We start from the raw sequence: 17,054 nt of genomic DNA, 5'->3' as shown, positions 1-17,054 counted from the left end.
ATTTCGGATATCCGAAAATTTCGGGTGATGTTTTTGACACCCGATATCCGAACCAAATTTAATTCGGATATGTTCGGTTCGGATGAAATTCTTTCGGATTTATTTCGGGTTAGTTTGGATATACCCAAAATTTTATTTTTATCAATTTTAATTTTTTATGTTTTTATTATTTTATTATTTATATTTTTTTTCATATACTATCAAACTAAAAATAAGACAAATAGTAATAATTAACCAATAAAATTTTTAAAATTAATATATTATTAATTATGAAATACATTGATAACTAAATATATAATATATATTATTATATTTATAATAAAATTTCGGTTAGTTCGGGTTTCGGGTCGGGTGTGGGTAAATTTTTAACACCCGATATCCGAACCAAATTTATATTCGGATATACCAAAATTTAAAATATCCGAACCAATAACTATTTGGGTTCACCCAAAATTTAAAATTCAGTTCGGATTTCGGGTGTTAGTTCGGGTAATCCAAATTACGTCCACCCCTAATTTTGTGGTCAAGTGACATGAAGTGACTCTTTTATATGTGAGGTCATGAGCTCAAGCCTCAGTAGAGGTCTTTCATTTGGAAGAGTCTCAATTATGCTGCTTGACCACAAGATTTTTGTCATGCCCTATTAGTTTATTATTTTAATTTATTTGGTTTGTACTTTTCTTTTTTTGATAAATAATCACAAACGGAGATGTATGATGTGAGAATGCACAAATCTAGGTTCTGAGCATTTTCATTGCTTTGTTTGCCGCAAAAATATTTGTGATTTGAATAACTTTCGATATAACCAGAAAAAAAGTTATTGGATTTCAACTGAACTACGTAGATTAATGTTGCGTGTTAGCACAAATAAAAGTTGTCCCCACATTTTTAGTCCTGTTCCCCCTGCTATCATTAATGAACATATATTTATTCTCAGCATTGAAAGAAAAACCATAAACCTAACTAATTAATGTGCGAATAAGCTGTTAACAAGCATTTTGTCATTCTTCTCCCATGAGATTCCCCACACACCTAACGATAAACATATATGCATGCATTACTGCCGTCTTGCATGCGCAAACATGATGTCAATGTCTGTTACGTTACTGCAACAACACCCCTCTGTCAAATTAAAGTTGTAAATTACACTTTTCGTTTCTAAGTTATATGATAATTGTATGATTCATTTTTACTTTGTGCTTACCTTTTGTCTTTAAGGTATAACTAACGCTGTAAATTTTATCTTTTTTTAACAGGTCATGCTCAGTTCTCGTCTCGAAGCTAAAATTGACGTTGCAAATTTCATTCCTAATGTTTTATTAGAAAAAAATGACGAAATTTACAACGTCAATTATAACTTAGAGACGAGAAGTGAGCATGACCAGCAGGTAGAGGCAAATCCTATAATTACCTTATAACTAGTGATGCAAAGTGCAATATCCCTTCTACCAAAATATCATTAATAATAAAACATAAAAATATACGGATGGTATTTTAATTATATTAAGTGAAAGAGACATAGCAAATCGGTATTTATTGGTAGCTTTAAAATGGAGCAACAAAAAGAAAAATATTTTTTTTTATCATGTGCTCAATCTTCCAATAATAGATGCGAAAGAAGAAAAATCAATCTTCATTAACGATTAATAATTAACTATCATCTCAAAAGTGAGAAGTTTAATTACGTGTAACACAAGTACAAAACTCATAACAAAATAATATAATGGTTAAAACTCAAAATTAACGGAATGATCAAAACATAACATGTGGAATTGGCATTATAATGTTAATTCTGTATATATAAAATAGCGACAAAAGTCGGTGCCAAGAAGCGCATCTGGTGTAGTGGTATCATAGTACCCTCCCACGGTACTGACCGGGGTTCGATTCCCCGGATGCGCAAGTTAATTCTATTGACTTCATTTATAGCCCAATTAGCCATACTCTTCCTGTTTTCCTAAGGTACAATATAGCTATCTTGCTTGGATTCTAACTTTCTAAGGTTGATATAATTACTTTTTTTGCTTTTAATTTTTGTCCAAAGCAATCACAAAGTGAGATGTATCTATCATGTAAGAATGTACAAATCTAGGTTCTCAGAAATTGCATGGTGCTATCCCCATGAGGTAATTGAGTTGAAACTTTGGGTAGTAATTTAAGGGTGAGGACTCAAGATCGATGCCGACTTAATAACCGCATTATGAAAGTTTCATCCAATGTGGTGGGTTCATTATATGGACATTATTTAGACATTGATCCTTCCACCTAAAAAAAATCACTAATTCACTGTAATTTATCCTTTACAATTTTGTCGGGCCGGAATGTAGTGGGTAGTGGCGAGGGACTTCGCATGGGTGATAAATTGCATGGTTTTAACCATTTAATTTCCATCTTTAATTTGGTCCATCCAACACAATTATTTCTACTGATTTTTGCCAAATTTTCCAAAATTGTTTTTATGGCGAGGAAACCCGCATCTATTATCTAAGGGTGTGTATGAAATAAACCTTGCTATTATGTAATAGCTTGCAGTTCATACATGAGAGATAAATCAAACCATGAATATCATATGTGATGGGCTTGACCAAGAAGCTAAGTATTGGCAAAAATCAAACTTGTGAATTTTCAACTATAAAAATCACAATGTGTGGCGAAGTATATTATTTATTAGTTTATGGTGAATAAAGTTGCCTTATTTTGGGGGTGTTTGGCCGTAATTGGTTGTTAGCTAATAGTTGATAGTCGATTGATTTAGCTGATAGCTAATACCTGCTTGTGTTAGCTTGTTTGACCAACTGATAGTATTAATGAGTTATAAAAAACTGTTTGGTAAATTAGACGTTTACTCTTAGCTAATTACATGTAAATGACATATAAGGGCATAAGTATATTGTGCTATTTACTTGACTTTTAAATTATTTTTATAATTTATTGTTGTTGTTGTGTTATTACTAATTATTTTTAATAATTATTTTTTTTGTTTCATTATTAATAATGTTATAATTATAAAGAAATACTTCATAGTTAATAAAAAAATTCAATATCAAAAATATAATTTCAAATAAAAATATACGAAGTAATAAACATAAGTTGGTAATAATAATTCAACATAATGCATGGTTAACACAATTTTATATGTAAGCATATATGCCTTAGGCAAAGAGTCAATTTAGATGTCGAGCTCTAAGCAGTTTTAATAATATTAAAAATGTAAATTTAAATAATTATAACACCACAATAGCCAACAACTATTAAGGGTAAATTAGACATTTAAAACAAAAATGTAATAAGTTGATATAAATAAGCTATTAGCTTTTTCATTTTCAACTTGTTGGCATCAACAAGCTAACTCAAAAAGTTGTTTAACGGACACACATATTAACTGTTTGACTAGCCAAAAAGTTAAAGTTAGTCAAACAAAGTAAACTTTAGCCAAACACCCTTTTTTACCTTTTCAAACACTTAATAATTAATACAATTAATTTTTTTGGGCTATCTATTTCTTTCTTATTATAGTTTGCCACAAAATTATTAAATTAATTAGTGGATTTCACTGCAAAAATGATTATGGTTGAATGGCTTTAAATGTAACCAGAAAAACTGATTGGCTTTCTAGTAAACTACGTGCACGTACAAAATTGTGTGGTTTAATTTGTGTCCTTATTTCTATTGGATCTTAATCCTCATTAATGAACATTGAACATCAGCATTGAAAAAAAAAAAAACCTTAAAATTAAACTAATCAATGAGCATAAGATCGAAAACATAAGGGGTTGACTAGCATTATATATATTTTGTCATTCTTCGACCATGAGATTCCCCACAAGGTGTTTTGTCCTCGTACCTGCATGAATATAATGCATGACTGCCATTTTGCGCAATGATGATGTCAACGTTTGTGTCAAAATTCTTTTTTTTTTTTTCCTTTTTATCCTTCAATTTTATTGTTACCAAAAATAACATTTTGAGAAAACAAAACATAGAAAGGGCATGGTATGATGGAATATTAATTATTAGAATCATACAATCCAATTGTTTTTCAAAAAAAAAAAAAAAAGAATCATACAATCCAATAATATCGATATTTTTGCCTCATCATCACAACAAACTAAATTCAACAATCCAAAATTATCAAGTATGCGTTTCAAACAACAGTAAATGTTATTAAACAGTCACGTTCGAAGTCGTGGGTGCCACACAAGATATGAGACGTTATCTAAGTACCGCCTTACCAGTAATCCTATGATTAGGGCCGGTTCTGAGCATGTCTAACATGAGCGATCGCACAGGGCCCCCAATTTTTGAGGTCCCATATTTAAAATATATATATATGTATATATAGGTTACAGAATTTCAGGCTAAGTGCATGGAGATTGGGCCAAATTATGGTAAGGTGAAATTGATGAGAGTGTTGATGACACTTCATTATCACCAGAAGAATCTTTTAGGGTTCATTATTTTTTTTATACATTGTAGATCAAGCTATTATTTCATTGTCCCAGAGTTTTGAGCAATATGACGTATATGAAGGAACTTTTGATTTTTTTATTTAGTTCTGACAAGTTACAATCGAGGGCTGATATGGATTTGAAGTCTTATTGCATTTGTTTAGAAGCAGCTCTTAAGAGAGATGAACAGTGTGGTGATATTGATGGAAATGACTTGTATTTTGAGCTAAAATTGTTTAGAGAGATTTTATTGAAAGAAAAGATATCGGCAGTAAGTATATTGAATTTGTTGAAACAAATGGGTTGTTTTCCAAATGCTACTATTGCATATCGAATATTATTGACTATCCCAATTATTGTTGCCTCTGCAGAAAAGAATTTTTCAAAGTTGAAATTGTTGAAATCTTACTTACGATCAAGTATGTTGCAAAGAGAGACTCAATGGATTAACTTTAATCTCGATTGAAAATGAGCTTTTGGGAGAAGTTGATATAAAAAATTTGGTAGATGATTTTGCGTCTAAATGTGCACGGTGCATGTCATTTTAAATAAAATTTTATATGTATTTTTATAGAATATTTATATTTCGATACAACTTTTTGAACAATTATTATTTATATATAGAAATTATTTTAAAAATGGCCCAAATTAAGATATTGCACAAGGCCCCAATTTTTATTGGAACGACCCTACCTATGATTATGTCTTGAAATGCTTAGTAATTTGATTGTGATAATGGAAGATTATCATAAATTATTAGACAAATATGATTTTATCTAATTAAATATATACATTTAAAAAATTAAGTACACCATGTGAATAGTGTTCAATTGTAGTGTGCCCCTGATAACAAGTTTTATATGGTAATTTGAACATTTTTATGAATTATGGTGTAATCAAGCCACAATAAACATATATCATTATGTCATCATTTAATAAAAAGAAATCTTTATGTATGTTACCATATAAACATTTTTTAACATGAAGCATGATTGCATGTACAGATGTACTTCGGCGCCACATCATTTTGCTAATACTTAATAACAATTAGCTATAGAGACAGAGAGTAGCAAAATAAAATATGAAATTAAAAAAAAAAAATCAACAAACGTAAGCCGCACTATAATATATTATGGTTGAGTTTTCTGATCTATGTAAGAACTCTTTTTTTTTTTTTTAATTATATTTTAAAATTTACTTTTAAACTTCTAGAACTTTACCTTACAAAGTTTAAGTAGTCATTCAAATTATAACATTTTCAAAGTTAATAGAGTGTAATTTAGTGGCCTACAAATTATTGTAAGCATGATAACTCATAGGTATATATATATATATATATATATATATATATGAATGAGATTGTGCGAATCTCTTTAAGTTTAATAAGAGATTTCTAGTTTAAGCTTGGAAATACAACTGTTTCCTAATTAACTGGTTGAGGAGAGATGAATCAGTCAGCAAACGTGAAAGAAGATTATTTTTATTATGACATTTGCATAATTTCCACACGCATAAAGAAAGAAAGGATGTTTTATTTGAATTTAGTTTTGAAGTTAAAGTTATGCAACTCATATTCCTGCCAGCTGTCACACTCAGTGACATACCAAAGAGAAAATAGTCACCCTTTTTAATAGTGATATCGTCGCTATATATGGCTGGAAAAAATGGAATATTGTGAGCAATTGCATATGCAAATTACGCTTTAATTTGGTGAGATAACAATAACATTGCTCTTTTCAATTGATTAATCTAAGAAGAGGAAGATCACTTAAAATCTTAATCAATATGGTTCATCATTCAAGTAAGATGAAGAATAATAAAATTTCACTATATGTATTCTTATATTAATATATGAATACGGTTTAACCATATTAAGCATTTAAGCGACCAATGACAAAGCTGTTGCATTAAAAGTTCATTATTGTTGACAATAAATTAATGTATATTTAATTCACACTTTTCTAAAATAAGTTATTTAATAAATACTTACGGTAATTGGTACAATATTAGGTAGTAGATACTACTTTTGGCTGGAATTACTTTAAATTTTGTTAATTCGCTTTTGAATAGGTTGTCATTGTCTTCGTCTTCATTGCTTGGCCGCTTCTTTTTTGTTGATATGTAGTGTCTCATATGCAATTAAGTTACTGGTGTTAGTTTGCAAAAAAGAACAAATTTAGTCTAATAGTTTTGCTACATTAAAGAAATATATGCATGGAATCCCTAAGTTGATTATCTTATACTAATATTTAAGCATAATTAAAATATTAAGGAGTCTTGTTTTAAATAATCACAAGAAGATTAATTAAACGAAAAAAAGAAAAAGAAAACTTAACTTGGCATTGTTTAAAAAAACATACATGAAAATGATTTTCAAGACTCCTTATTTGTAATCTTTGATGCTCAACGTACTTTAAATGTTATGTATATAGTCTGCTAATTAATTAACCAAAGTTCATTTTAAATTTTATATTGTATTTGTTGGTTTTACGGCTATGAGACAACCGTTTTAACTGGCCAACACTACCGTAAAACTTTTAAAGATATAATATTTGAACTCTTAAAATAATAGAACGGGTACTGTCTCTTGAGAGGAAAAGGATCATTTTTACAATGCGACCCCATAGGGGTATTTATACAAGAATAATGAGCCTAAGTAAATTCTTTACAAATATGTTTTACAGAAGTGATTTAGGGTTGCATATCTACTTATGGGACTTAACAAATTCCAATTTATGGCAGCAAACCCAGTCAGACAGATTCCTAATTCTTCACGAGGTAACCGCCTCGTGGTACGTACCCAGTCAGACACTGCCCCCAGCTGTTTGATCGGACTGAGTCACACATATTTTCACAACACGGGCTACATATATGCTCCCTACTCGGTCAGCCAATGGGCTCTAGCTACGTACCGGTCTTCTCGTGTCGGGTACTCTAATTGAGGTATCCATCAGTGTTTTTTTTTTAAACACTCTAACATACTCATACTATATGCTCAACAATTATGTCAATTCTGATTGGGATGATGTCTAAACATAAGACATTCCTTATGGAATAATGAGTAAGTGAAGAATAATAATAATATTAAATAATCAACAAAATATTCCATTACTAAAGTTTATAATGACAGAATGCGGGTATTTAGAAAAAGTAAATGATATAATAGAAGATAAAGTAAGAAGAATAAAAAAAATACTAAAATAATATAAACCATTCATTTTAACAAACAATTAGACCAATATTTTATACTTCATGGCTTAATTTTATCGGCACTTATTAGATTATTATATTAAAAAAAGAGTTAATTCCATTTTTTATTCTAGATTTATAGGTGACAATCCACTTTTAGTTCTTTTTTATTAAAACACCCTCATTTGTTCCTAGTATTATTGCGGCATGACCATATTTAGTCTTGCATCAACAAAATCGTCAAAATATCGTTAAATACAAAGGCATTTCAATCTTTTTTATACAAAATATGTTTAACCGTTATATTTTTTATGTTTATTTTTTTGAAAACATCCATAATTGAAGACCGAAACATCATTGAATTTAACGATATTTAAACTGTTTTGTTCATATAGGACAAAAAATGGTCATGTCATAATAATACTAGGACCAAAAGTGAATGTTCTAATAAAAAAAAGACTTAAAAGTTGACTGCCACCTATAAATCTAAGACCAAAAATGGAATTAACTCTTAAAAAAATTGCTTGGGATCAGAAACTTGTTCCTATCAATACAGTTGATGATGAAGTGAATGCATTTATAATTTGTATATAATTTTCTGCGTTTCGCTGCTGAGGTTGTCGGTTGGCGAGCAGTCTAATTATGAAGGTGCGGAGGTGGCCGGACGGGGGTGGACGGGTGGTTCACAGTTAGTCAGCGGCGGCCGGAGGGAGGAAGGGAGGTAGCCACTCAGAATGAGAGGTCTCAACTTAGCCATTTGTAACCATAACTACACAAACCGTACATACGGTGACCCAAATTTAATGTTTTCGTCAACGCTGTCTGCACCCTTAATAATATCACCAGAACTTATATTCTTTGATTTTAATAATTTTAACAAAATTAGGAGTTACTATTTGAAAGTATGCACAGTACAAAACATCACATTGTGATTCTAGACAAAAAATTAAAGTCAATAGATCACTATATTAGGACCAAACGTTTACCACCACCAAAAACTAGTTAAGGTCAATAGGTCGTTGGGTTAGGATCAAACATTTATCACTTTATTAAAAGTGTGGTTGGGTTTTGATGCCACTTGTTAGATCAAACGGTTACCACACCAAAAGTTATATCTCGCAACGAAAGCGCAACTTCAACTTCATTTATATATACCGTCACATTTTCGAGAGGTACTAATCTCTGCTAAACAATTCCCTAGCTACCAATTGTTGAATTTGAATTTAATTTTTCAAATTAATATGTTGTAATTACCAAGTCAACAGACTAACTAACTTGGCTGAAGTTGCCTATAACTTTTTATAGTTTTTTGTCTAAGGATCTTGAGGGTGGGAAGTTTAGATGATGGGAGGCAAAATGAGCAATTGTCTCTTTCTACGAAATTTAGTACCGACAAGTTTGTGGGCATGTTTTCTCCTTCCAAATCTCATAAACAATTTTCAGAATCTTACCTTTTTTCCGCTCCTAGGAATATCCTAGTCATACACGCCAAATCCTGGTTGTACATATGTTCTTTTCACACGCATGTTCTTTCCAGCCCGTTGCCCTCGACTCAACGGTAAAGCTGAGACACTTTTAAGTAGGGTTACGTTACGTTACTCATTTTTGTCACGTAATGAATCTAATAAGCCGCTCCATTGATTAGGGCAATTTTAACTGGTAATTAGCAGATTAATATGGTGTGAGATGACCTAAAATGGACTGGCGTGGGCCCCGACGGTGAGCAAAAAAAATCAATTAATCCATCTATAAAAAGTCTTCTCATTATGCACCAACCCTCACATGCACTATAGTTGAAAACAGAACCAAGAACCCTCACAACATTATTATTTCTCCTTTTCAGCTCATCAGAACCCATAGAATCACTTGACAGTTTTGTTTCTGGGGTGGGGAATAGATAGGATGGGGAATTTGATGGAGACGTGCACACAGAGGGCATTACAGGAAGAGGAGGAGATGAAGGGACAAAAGCAAGAAGGAGGTGCAGGGGAGTTTTTCAAGGAAAAAGGTTTGGAGAAATCTATGAGAGTTAAGATTGTTTTGACAAAGGAGGAACTGGAGTGGCTGCTGTTTCAGCTCCAGATTAGAGGAGGAGGAAGTGGAGAGTTGCAGGCTTTCTTGGGAGACTTGGAGATGAGAAGCAGAGAAAAAGGTTTGGGAGGCTCAGGGTGGAAACCTTCACTTGAGAGCATCACTGAGTGCCCTGAGCTGCCTCACACCATGGATAGATAATAATCATAATAATAATGACTGCTCTGATCTTGCTTCGGTCCACTTGTCTCGTCTAGCCGGGTGCATATATCAGTACAGTATGCCAAAACGTCTTTCTTTTTGGTAGGACTATAAGATATATCAAAGGCTTGAAACTTGAAAGACGAGTTGAGTTTGGTTCTTACTCCTTTGTTTAATTTCTTCTTTTATATATATATTTGGCTTCTTTTTGCTCTGCTCAGGAAGAGGGTTGTTGTATATCAAGATGTAGTAGATGTGGGCTAAAATCCATGTTTGTAAATGAGTTTATTATACATATACTTTGAGATGGTGGAGTTATAGATCAGAGGACTATATAGTATAGTATAGTAGTGTATTTAGCATGCATAACTTTTATTTGTTTTTTCTTTTGAATTTGCTGTCCTGGTATGATTTTTCAAGCTCCTCATCTTCCAATCTTGACTTTTGATCAATGTTTCAATCATAATTGAAGACAGCATAGCAGGCTGGTTCTGGTTTTTGCATGTCTTCTTCTCATAACTCTGACCATTACAATATTAAAATCTGATTAGGTGATGTTTGTTGTTCACAATATTGATTGTGTCTATTTGTTCTGTTAAAAAGAATTGACAATTGTTGCACTATACTCCTATATAATAAATTCACAAGTCACAATCATCTTTATAGAGGATTTACCTTATATCTTGCTGATGGTATACACCCAATAGTCTGCTCGGACTAATAATCACAATAATCTGAAATACAAATTAGCAATCTAACTCGCAAAATTAATCAAGTCAAGGTTAATGGTTCGAAAATAATTAATTACCATCAAATAGCTAATGAAAACTTATTACTAGCAGTTATGTATGGGCTAAATGAGGGCATTAGGGCATAATTCTCCACGCCATAATGGCTAATTACTCCACAATGGAGGGATTACCAAAGACCATTTCTCCACCATGAATACTTCACTCCTAACTCAGGCTCTCTATAATGTCTCCCAAGAAACTATAGTAAAGTTGTTTTTTGAAAGCCAACCAAATAACGGTAGATTAAATCAAAGCAGAAATAGAGTCTGGAGGGATAGAATCCCAAAACAATGTGTTAGCGTGAGAATATATCAAAGAAGCGAGAATGTGAGCACCCGAATTAGCACACCTGGGAAGCAACCTCACTGAACAATTAATGAAAGACGACAAGATAACCCTAGAGACTTCAATAGAAAAAGCAATATAAGAAAACTATAATAAAGTTTAGGTACGCACCGTTGATAAAACTACAATGTGTTCATATTTTATGTTTTATTTCATTATATTGTAATTCTAGTTTTGCTAGTATCAAATTAGGTGAATTTTGAGTTAAATCCTATTAATTGCGTATCTTTTATAGGTGAATGCTTAATTGAAAGAAATCATGAAATTTGAGAGTAATTCGTAAGGAAGCATAATTGGTGATCTGATTTTCAAAAAAAAAAAAAAAAAAAATGGTGATCTAAAGATGGGCTCAATTGAAAGAAAGTTTAAGACTTCATGGCCCAATTTGTAAAGTTATTAAATTTTGGAGGTATTTACATTTAAAAATGTCAATCTTAACTCAAAAATAATGTGATGACCAGAAAAGATTGTAAAAATAAAAGGTTATGGTAAAAACATTTTGAATCTGATACTATATAAAAATAAAATAAAATAAAAAACACCAACTAGCGGAAACTGATAAAGTTAATGACCAGAGTTGTTAAGCTAGCTAGAAATTTAATGAGCTAGTTCAATAGTCAGAGTTGTTAGGACTATTCTTTGTTTCACAAGGAGTGTGGAACAAATATTCTTATGAGGATGTATCTAGACTCCTCTTTAATTTCTTTAATTAAGTTTTAAATAATATTGTAATAAACATATTAATAAATTTATTGCAAATAAATTATTGTTTACGAAAATAAATAATGAAAAAGAAAAATTTATTATAATTACTATATTATAAAAGTGAATAAATTAACTTTTATTTGATAAAATGTTAAATAAAAATTATTAATATAAAAAATTTAGTTATATATTTTATACAAATATCTATAACTGTTACATTATATCTTTGAGTTGGAATTTGAAATTGGAGATTTAGATTGTTAAGTGATGTTTTTAGTTAATATTTATTAATGTAAATATGCTAACTTGCTAAATTGAAAATTTAGAACATTAATTTTAACATGTCAAAAAATTTATTGAGCTTAACCGATGAACTGAGGTTTAGGATTAAAAAAAAAAAAAAAAAACAAACAAACAAACAAACAAACAAACAAACAAAAAAACAAAAAATAAAAAATAAAATTTCTTAACTCCTTAAAAAAATCGACTTTGTTAAATCAAAACAGACCAGCCTAACGGCATGAGTAAGCCAGTCGTTATACCGTGGACCATGGATCATGGCTGATAGTATGGTTGCAGTAGGCGCTAGGCGCTAGTCGGGCGGTAGAATAGCGCCTAAGCGGTCTAGGCGGTACCTAGGCGGTTCTAGGCGGCGACCTATAAAATCAAAAATTAATTTATGTGTGTGGGTGTATGTCATATATTATATTATATATATTATATATATATCTCTTACTTCTCTTACTTATATAAATAAATAAATTTAAATATATATAAATATAATAATAAAATTAACAATGCCGACTCGCTCGAGTTAACTCGGCTAACTCTGTTGAGTTGGGCGAGTTAACTCGGCCAAATTCGGCCTAGGCAGCCGCCAACTCGGCCTAGTCGGCAGAGTTAGGCGCTAGGCGGCTGGCCACCTAGGCGGATGCCTAGGGAGCAATTTGCCACGGTCTAGGAGCGCCTAGCGCCTAGGCGGGGATTTTTGCAACAGTGGCTGATACTATAGTTGTGTTGAACAGATACTACAATTGTGTTGAAAGGGAACTGCAGTTGCGCAGAACAGAGGTCGTTTCATCCGTCTGGAACTATAGTTGTGTTGAATTGATACTGCAGTTTTATTGAACGGATACTGAAGTTGTGTTGAACTGATACTGTAATTGTGTTGAACGGATGAATGGCCTCTGTTCCGCGCAACTTCAATTCCCTTTCAACAGAACTACAGTATCTGTTCAACACAATTGCAGTATCAATTCAACACAACTGCAGTATCAAACATGACCATGGTACACAGTATAATTTGCGTGAGTAAGCTGATCCAAAATCGAGTGAGCTAGTTTGATAGGCATTTCTATTTACAATTTTTTCGTAAAAATTGTCCATGCCCATTATTTTCCATATTATACTTAATATTTTATTTTTAGGTTACCTCACCAAATATGATTAGTAACTTTTATGTAAGTCAAGATTCCGCACCCGTCTCTTTATTGTCTTATTATGTACGGAGCAATTTTTTTTAAATTTAAATCGTCTTAATTTACACTTTTTTTAAACTACAAATAAAAGTTAAAATCATATGCACAAGAAATAGGGTAGTTAACTCATAATTGTGGGATTAGCTCACCAAATTATATAAATTATACTGAAATAGTGGCATTAAGTGCACAATGAAAAATGTGCATAGTAATATAGTTAATATGCTACGAAAATTGTTACGGAGCATTTTTTTTTTTTGGTTATATTTATTGGTTAATAAATTGATTGACATTATTGCAACGGTACGAGTTATATATATATATAATAACAAAGATTTAAGATTTTTCACCAATTTAAATAAAATATTTAGATACGTGTATACCATACCACAATTTGGCTATCAATTAACAATATCACAATTTTTTTTTGAAGGATGAGGAAATTCCCAATCAGTACTTGAGGATGTGTACTAAGTAGAAGACGTGTACTAAGCAAACACCAAATTATGATCTAGTAGGCGAATTACTTTAAATAATATTTGTCTTGTTGGAGAGATCAGAGACAACTATTTTATGACAAATAAATGAAAGGTCATATTTGTGTGAGATCGATTCGTGAGACGGATTTGGTCGAGCCATTATGAAAATGTAATACTTATGCTGCAAAATGTAATACTAATTAAGAATAAAATGTTTGTTACTTATAAGGGAAGTGTAATATTTTTTAGTACAAATGTAATACTTTTACATTTTGATATAAAAGTATTACATTTTCCCTTATAAGTAATATTGACAAGTGTTTGTTACTTATAAAGGAAAATGTAATACTTTTTGAGGAAAAATATAATTTTTTTAAAAGAAAAATATAATACTTTTAAATCAAAATATAAAAGTATTATTTTTTTCAAAAGTATTTCACTTTTCCATAGAAGTAATAAATATTTTATTCTTTATTAGTATTACATTTTTTATTATAACTATTACATTTTATCTTGACTTGACCCATCTCACGAAAAAGGATCGGTGAGACGTTCTTACACAAATTTTTACGAATAATCTCAACGAACCAAAGTTATGGCAAATGCTCCAACAACTTTAATTTTCTTGATATTGTCTTTCGTGTTTTAGCTGGCAGTCAAATAGAAAAGGTTTTTTTGAATTAAACTTTTTTCAAATAAATTGGAGCAGTTGAAGTAATGAAGTCTCAAAGATAAGTCTTTCTGTTTTTTTTTTTTCTTTTTCCTTGCCAAAGACAAAAGAGTGAAAACTTTAAGCACTTTTATAATATTAAAAAAAAAAAAGAAAAAAAAAAGCAGCAATATATTACGTTGTAAAGTAACCCTCAATAGTCAATAAATTCACATTAGAGTAAATTATTCTTATCCTATCATCAAAATATTTGGTTATTGCTCAGAAGAGTACGTAGTCCAGTGAATGAAACATGATTCTCGTATCAAAAGATTACACACTCAATTCTTGTTAATATCATTTTGATTCAGCTCACCGCACGTGATCTTTCTAATGCAGTTTATCTTCTTTATATAATTTGCAAGTTATTACACAAAAGCATAGTGTACTTAATACTTATTCTCAAATATTGTCTACGAATTTTTCTCCCAACAAATTAATAATTGATCTGTTATACTGAAAATATTAAATTAGAAAAGACCATAACGTCAGAATATAAAGTCTTCCAAATAAGATTATTGATACATGATGTAGAGTTGTAGACTGTGTTGAGTAGGCTTCTAATTGATGTGTTAACCAATAGCAAAAACGGATACAAAGATAGGACTTGAATTGGTCCAGGAAAATGACATGCATTAGTATATGGTTTGATTAATTCCACGAGAAAACTGAACACACCACCCTAATTATTATTCTTTTCTTTTTTTAATAATCCAAATTTTAATTTCCAAGTTAACCAATTATATCCTGAGCTTCATAAATTCGTTCTAGTTTCGAGACTCAATATTAAAGAGTTAATACCTAATATAGTCATCGGCTATAGTGGTTTTACTCAATTTAGTCATAAATAACTTTTTGTGCTCAATTTAGTCATCGCCTTTGATTTTACCCAATTTAATTCTTTGTTAAAAAATTTGTTAGTGGACAGTTAGAAATAAAGTCATAATGGTAATTTTTCATCCTTTTTCCCATTTAGGATGATTCCTTCTTCTTCCTCTTATTAAGATCCAAGCAAAAATGCAAATTTTCGTACCAAATCAACTTCAACCCTAAATTTTTTCAAAAAAAAAAAAAAAAAAACTTCAACCCTAAATAAATAAATACAGGTAGAGTAAATAAATATTTGGATACGAAAGTTTACCTTTTTGCGCGAATCTTAATAATAGGAAGAAGAAGGAATCATTTATGAGAAATTACCATTATGAACCTATTTCTAACAATTCATTAACATAATTTCTAACAAATCACTAAATTAAGTAAAACCATCAAAGTCGAGAACTAAATTGAGCACAAAAAGCCATTTATGACTAAATTGAGTAAAACCATTATAGTCGAGGACTATATTAGGTATTAACTCCAATATCAAATTATATACTTTGCGAACAAAGAGACCAACCTAAATTTTAATGTTTGTGGCAAGAATCGAGTCCCCACTCTGCGACAAATTATTCCAAAAGCAATGTAATGCGACCGCGGCATGTGATAGCCAAAGTAAACATCTTATGGTTGAAGTCTTGAAGAAGAACCAAATTAAATGAAAAAAATGAATCAACTTACAATGAAAAGTTTCCACGTAAAATCTACATTTGTACAAGTTCAAAAGGCATAACAAAATTAACGTAAGTGGACCGTACGTGTCCATTTTCACTACTGTTGCATCGAAAAAATCTCAGAACAAAAAATATTCCTCGTAAACTAATTCAAAGGTCAATATATGCAAGTTTTCTAATTTCAACGCTCATATCATCAAGTAAGCAGAGTTTGTAAGGTTATACACGAAACGTTTTATATTTGAGCATGGGTATATGTTTATAGTTTTATATATTTGCACGTAAATTTATTCATCATTTTATGAGTATTAAACTATATGGATTTTCATTGGATATGTTAATAGTCTTTGGTAGAATATATAATTGGATTCGGAGAGTGTTGCAATACGTTACATAAAATTTATACTAAAAAGATTTAGCAAGAGAGTGTGAAACTTAATTGTTAAGTAGTGAACTACAAATGTTATAGTTTTAAATAATTTTGATCGTGAGATCGAAACGCTATATCTCTGCTCAGTAATAATACAAATGGAATGATCGAATTGGAGTGCACATGCAATTCCCTATTTATACTTGGAAGGTACGTGTGGGAAGTTGCAAGCTGAAGATTTGGTTACGGAGTTGATTAATTAATTTGACATGGTACCTTGCAGTTGGGTGCTTAGGTCGATTGTGTCACATGGTAGTCACAAATGTGATGGTTGACTGAGTGGTGATGGATGTGACCTCTTCTATAGACGACGCCCAACCTCCTTGCCCGGTTTCTCAACCTCCATGATTGCGAAGTGAGTTGGCCTACAACACCAGGATTACCGAGTTAGTCAAGTTACCCTATAACCCCATCAATACTATATGAATATGATCTAAAATTATATAAAGCCAATGGTCGTAAGGCTCTAACAAGAATAAAAAATGGGTTTGTGTAATTAGTTGTAATGTTAACTTACTTTATTGTACATACACTTACAATCTTTCCAATTTTACCCTTTTTTTTTCAATTCCCCACTAATTAATTGTAAATGTTATTATCTAGGAAAAGTGTCAAATAAGCCCTTGAACTTTACTCAAGAAGTCAATAGGCCCTTAAAACTTTCAAAGGTTGCAATTAATCCCTTAAACATGTTAATT

At 31.1% G+C, this 17,054-nt stretch overlaps 1 protein-coding gene and 1 non-coding gene across 2 annotated transcripts; both read left to right on the top strand.

The window, feature by feature from the left end:
* Window positions 1-1,831: 1,831 nt before the first annotated feature.
* On the top strand, window positions 1,832-1,902 carry TRNAG-CCC. Its single transcript has one exon. It is a non-coding gene; the product is annotated as a tRNA-Gly (tRNA).
* Window positions 1,903-9,430: 7,528 nt separating this feature from the next.
* On the top strand, window positions 9,431-10,372 carry LOC116000135. Its single transcript, XM_031240165.1, has one exon. The coding sequence runs from the start codon at window positions 9,540-9,542 to the stop codon at window positions 9,867-9,869; it is 330 nt and encodes a 109-aa protein (XP_031096025.1). The 5' UTR covers window positions 9,431-9,539; the 3' UTR covers window positions 9,870-10,372.
* The last annotated feature ends 6,682 nt before the right edge of the window (window positions 10,373-17,054 follow it).

The sequence above is a fragment of the Ipomoea triloba genome, chromosome 12 (genome assembly GCF_003576645.1).
Source record: "Ipomoea triloba cultivar NCNSP0323 chromosome 12, ASM357664v1".
Classification (NCBI taxonomy): Eukaryota; Viridiplantae; Streptophyta; class Magnoliopsida; order Solanales; family Convolvulaceae; genus Ipomoea; species Ipomoea triloba.
This window is presented reverse-complemented; position numbering and strand designations above follow the sequence as displayed.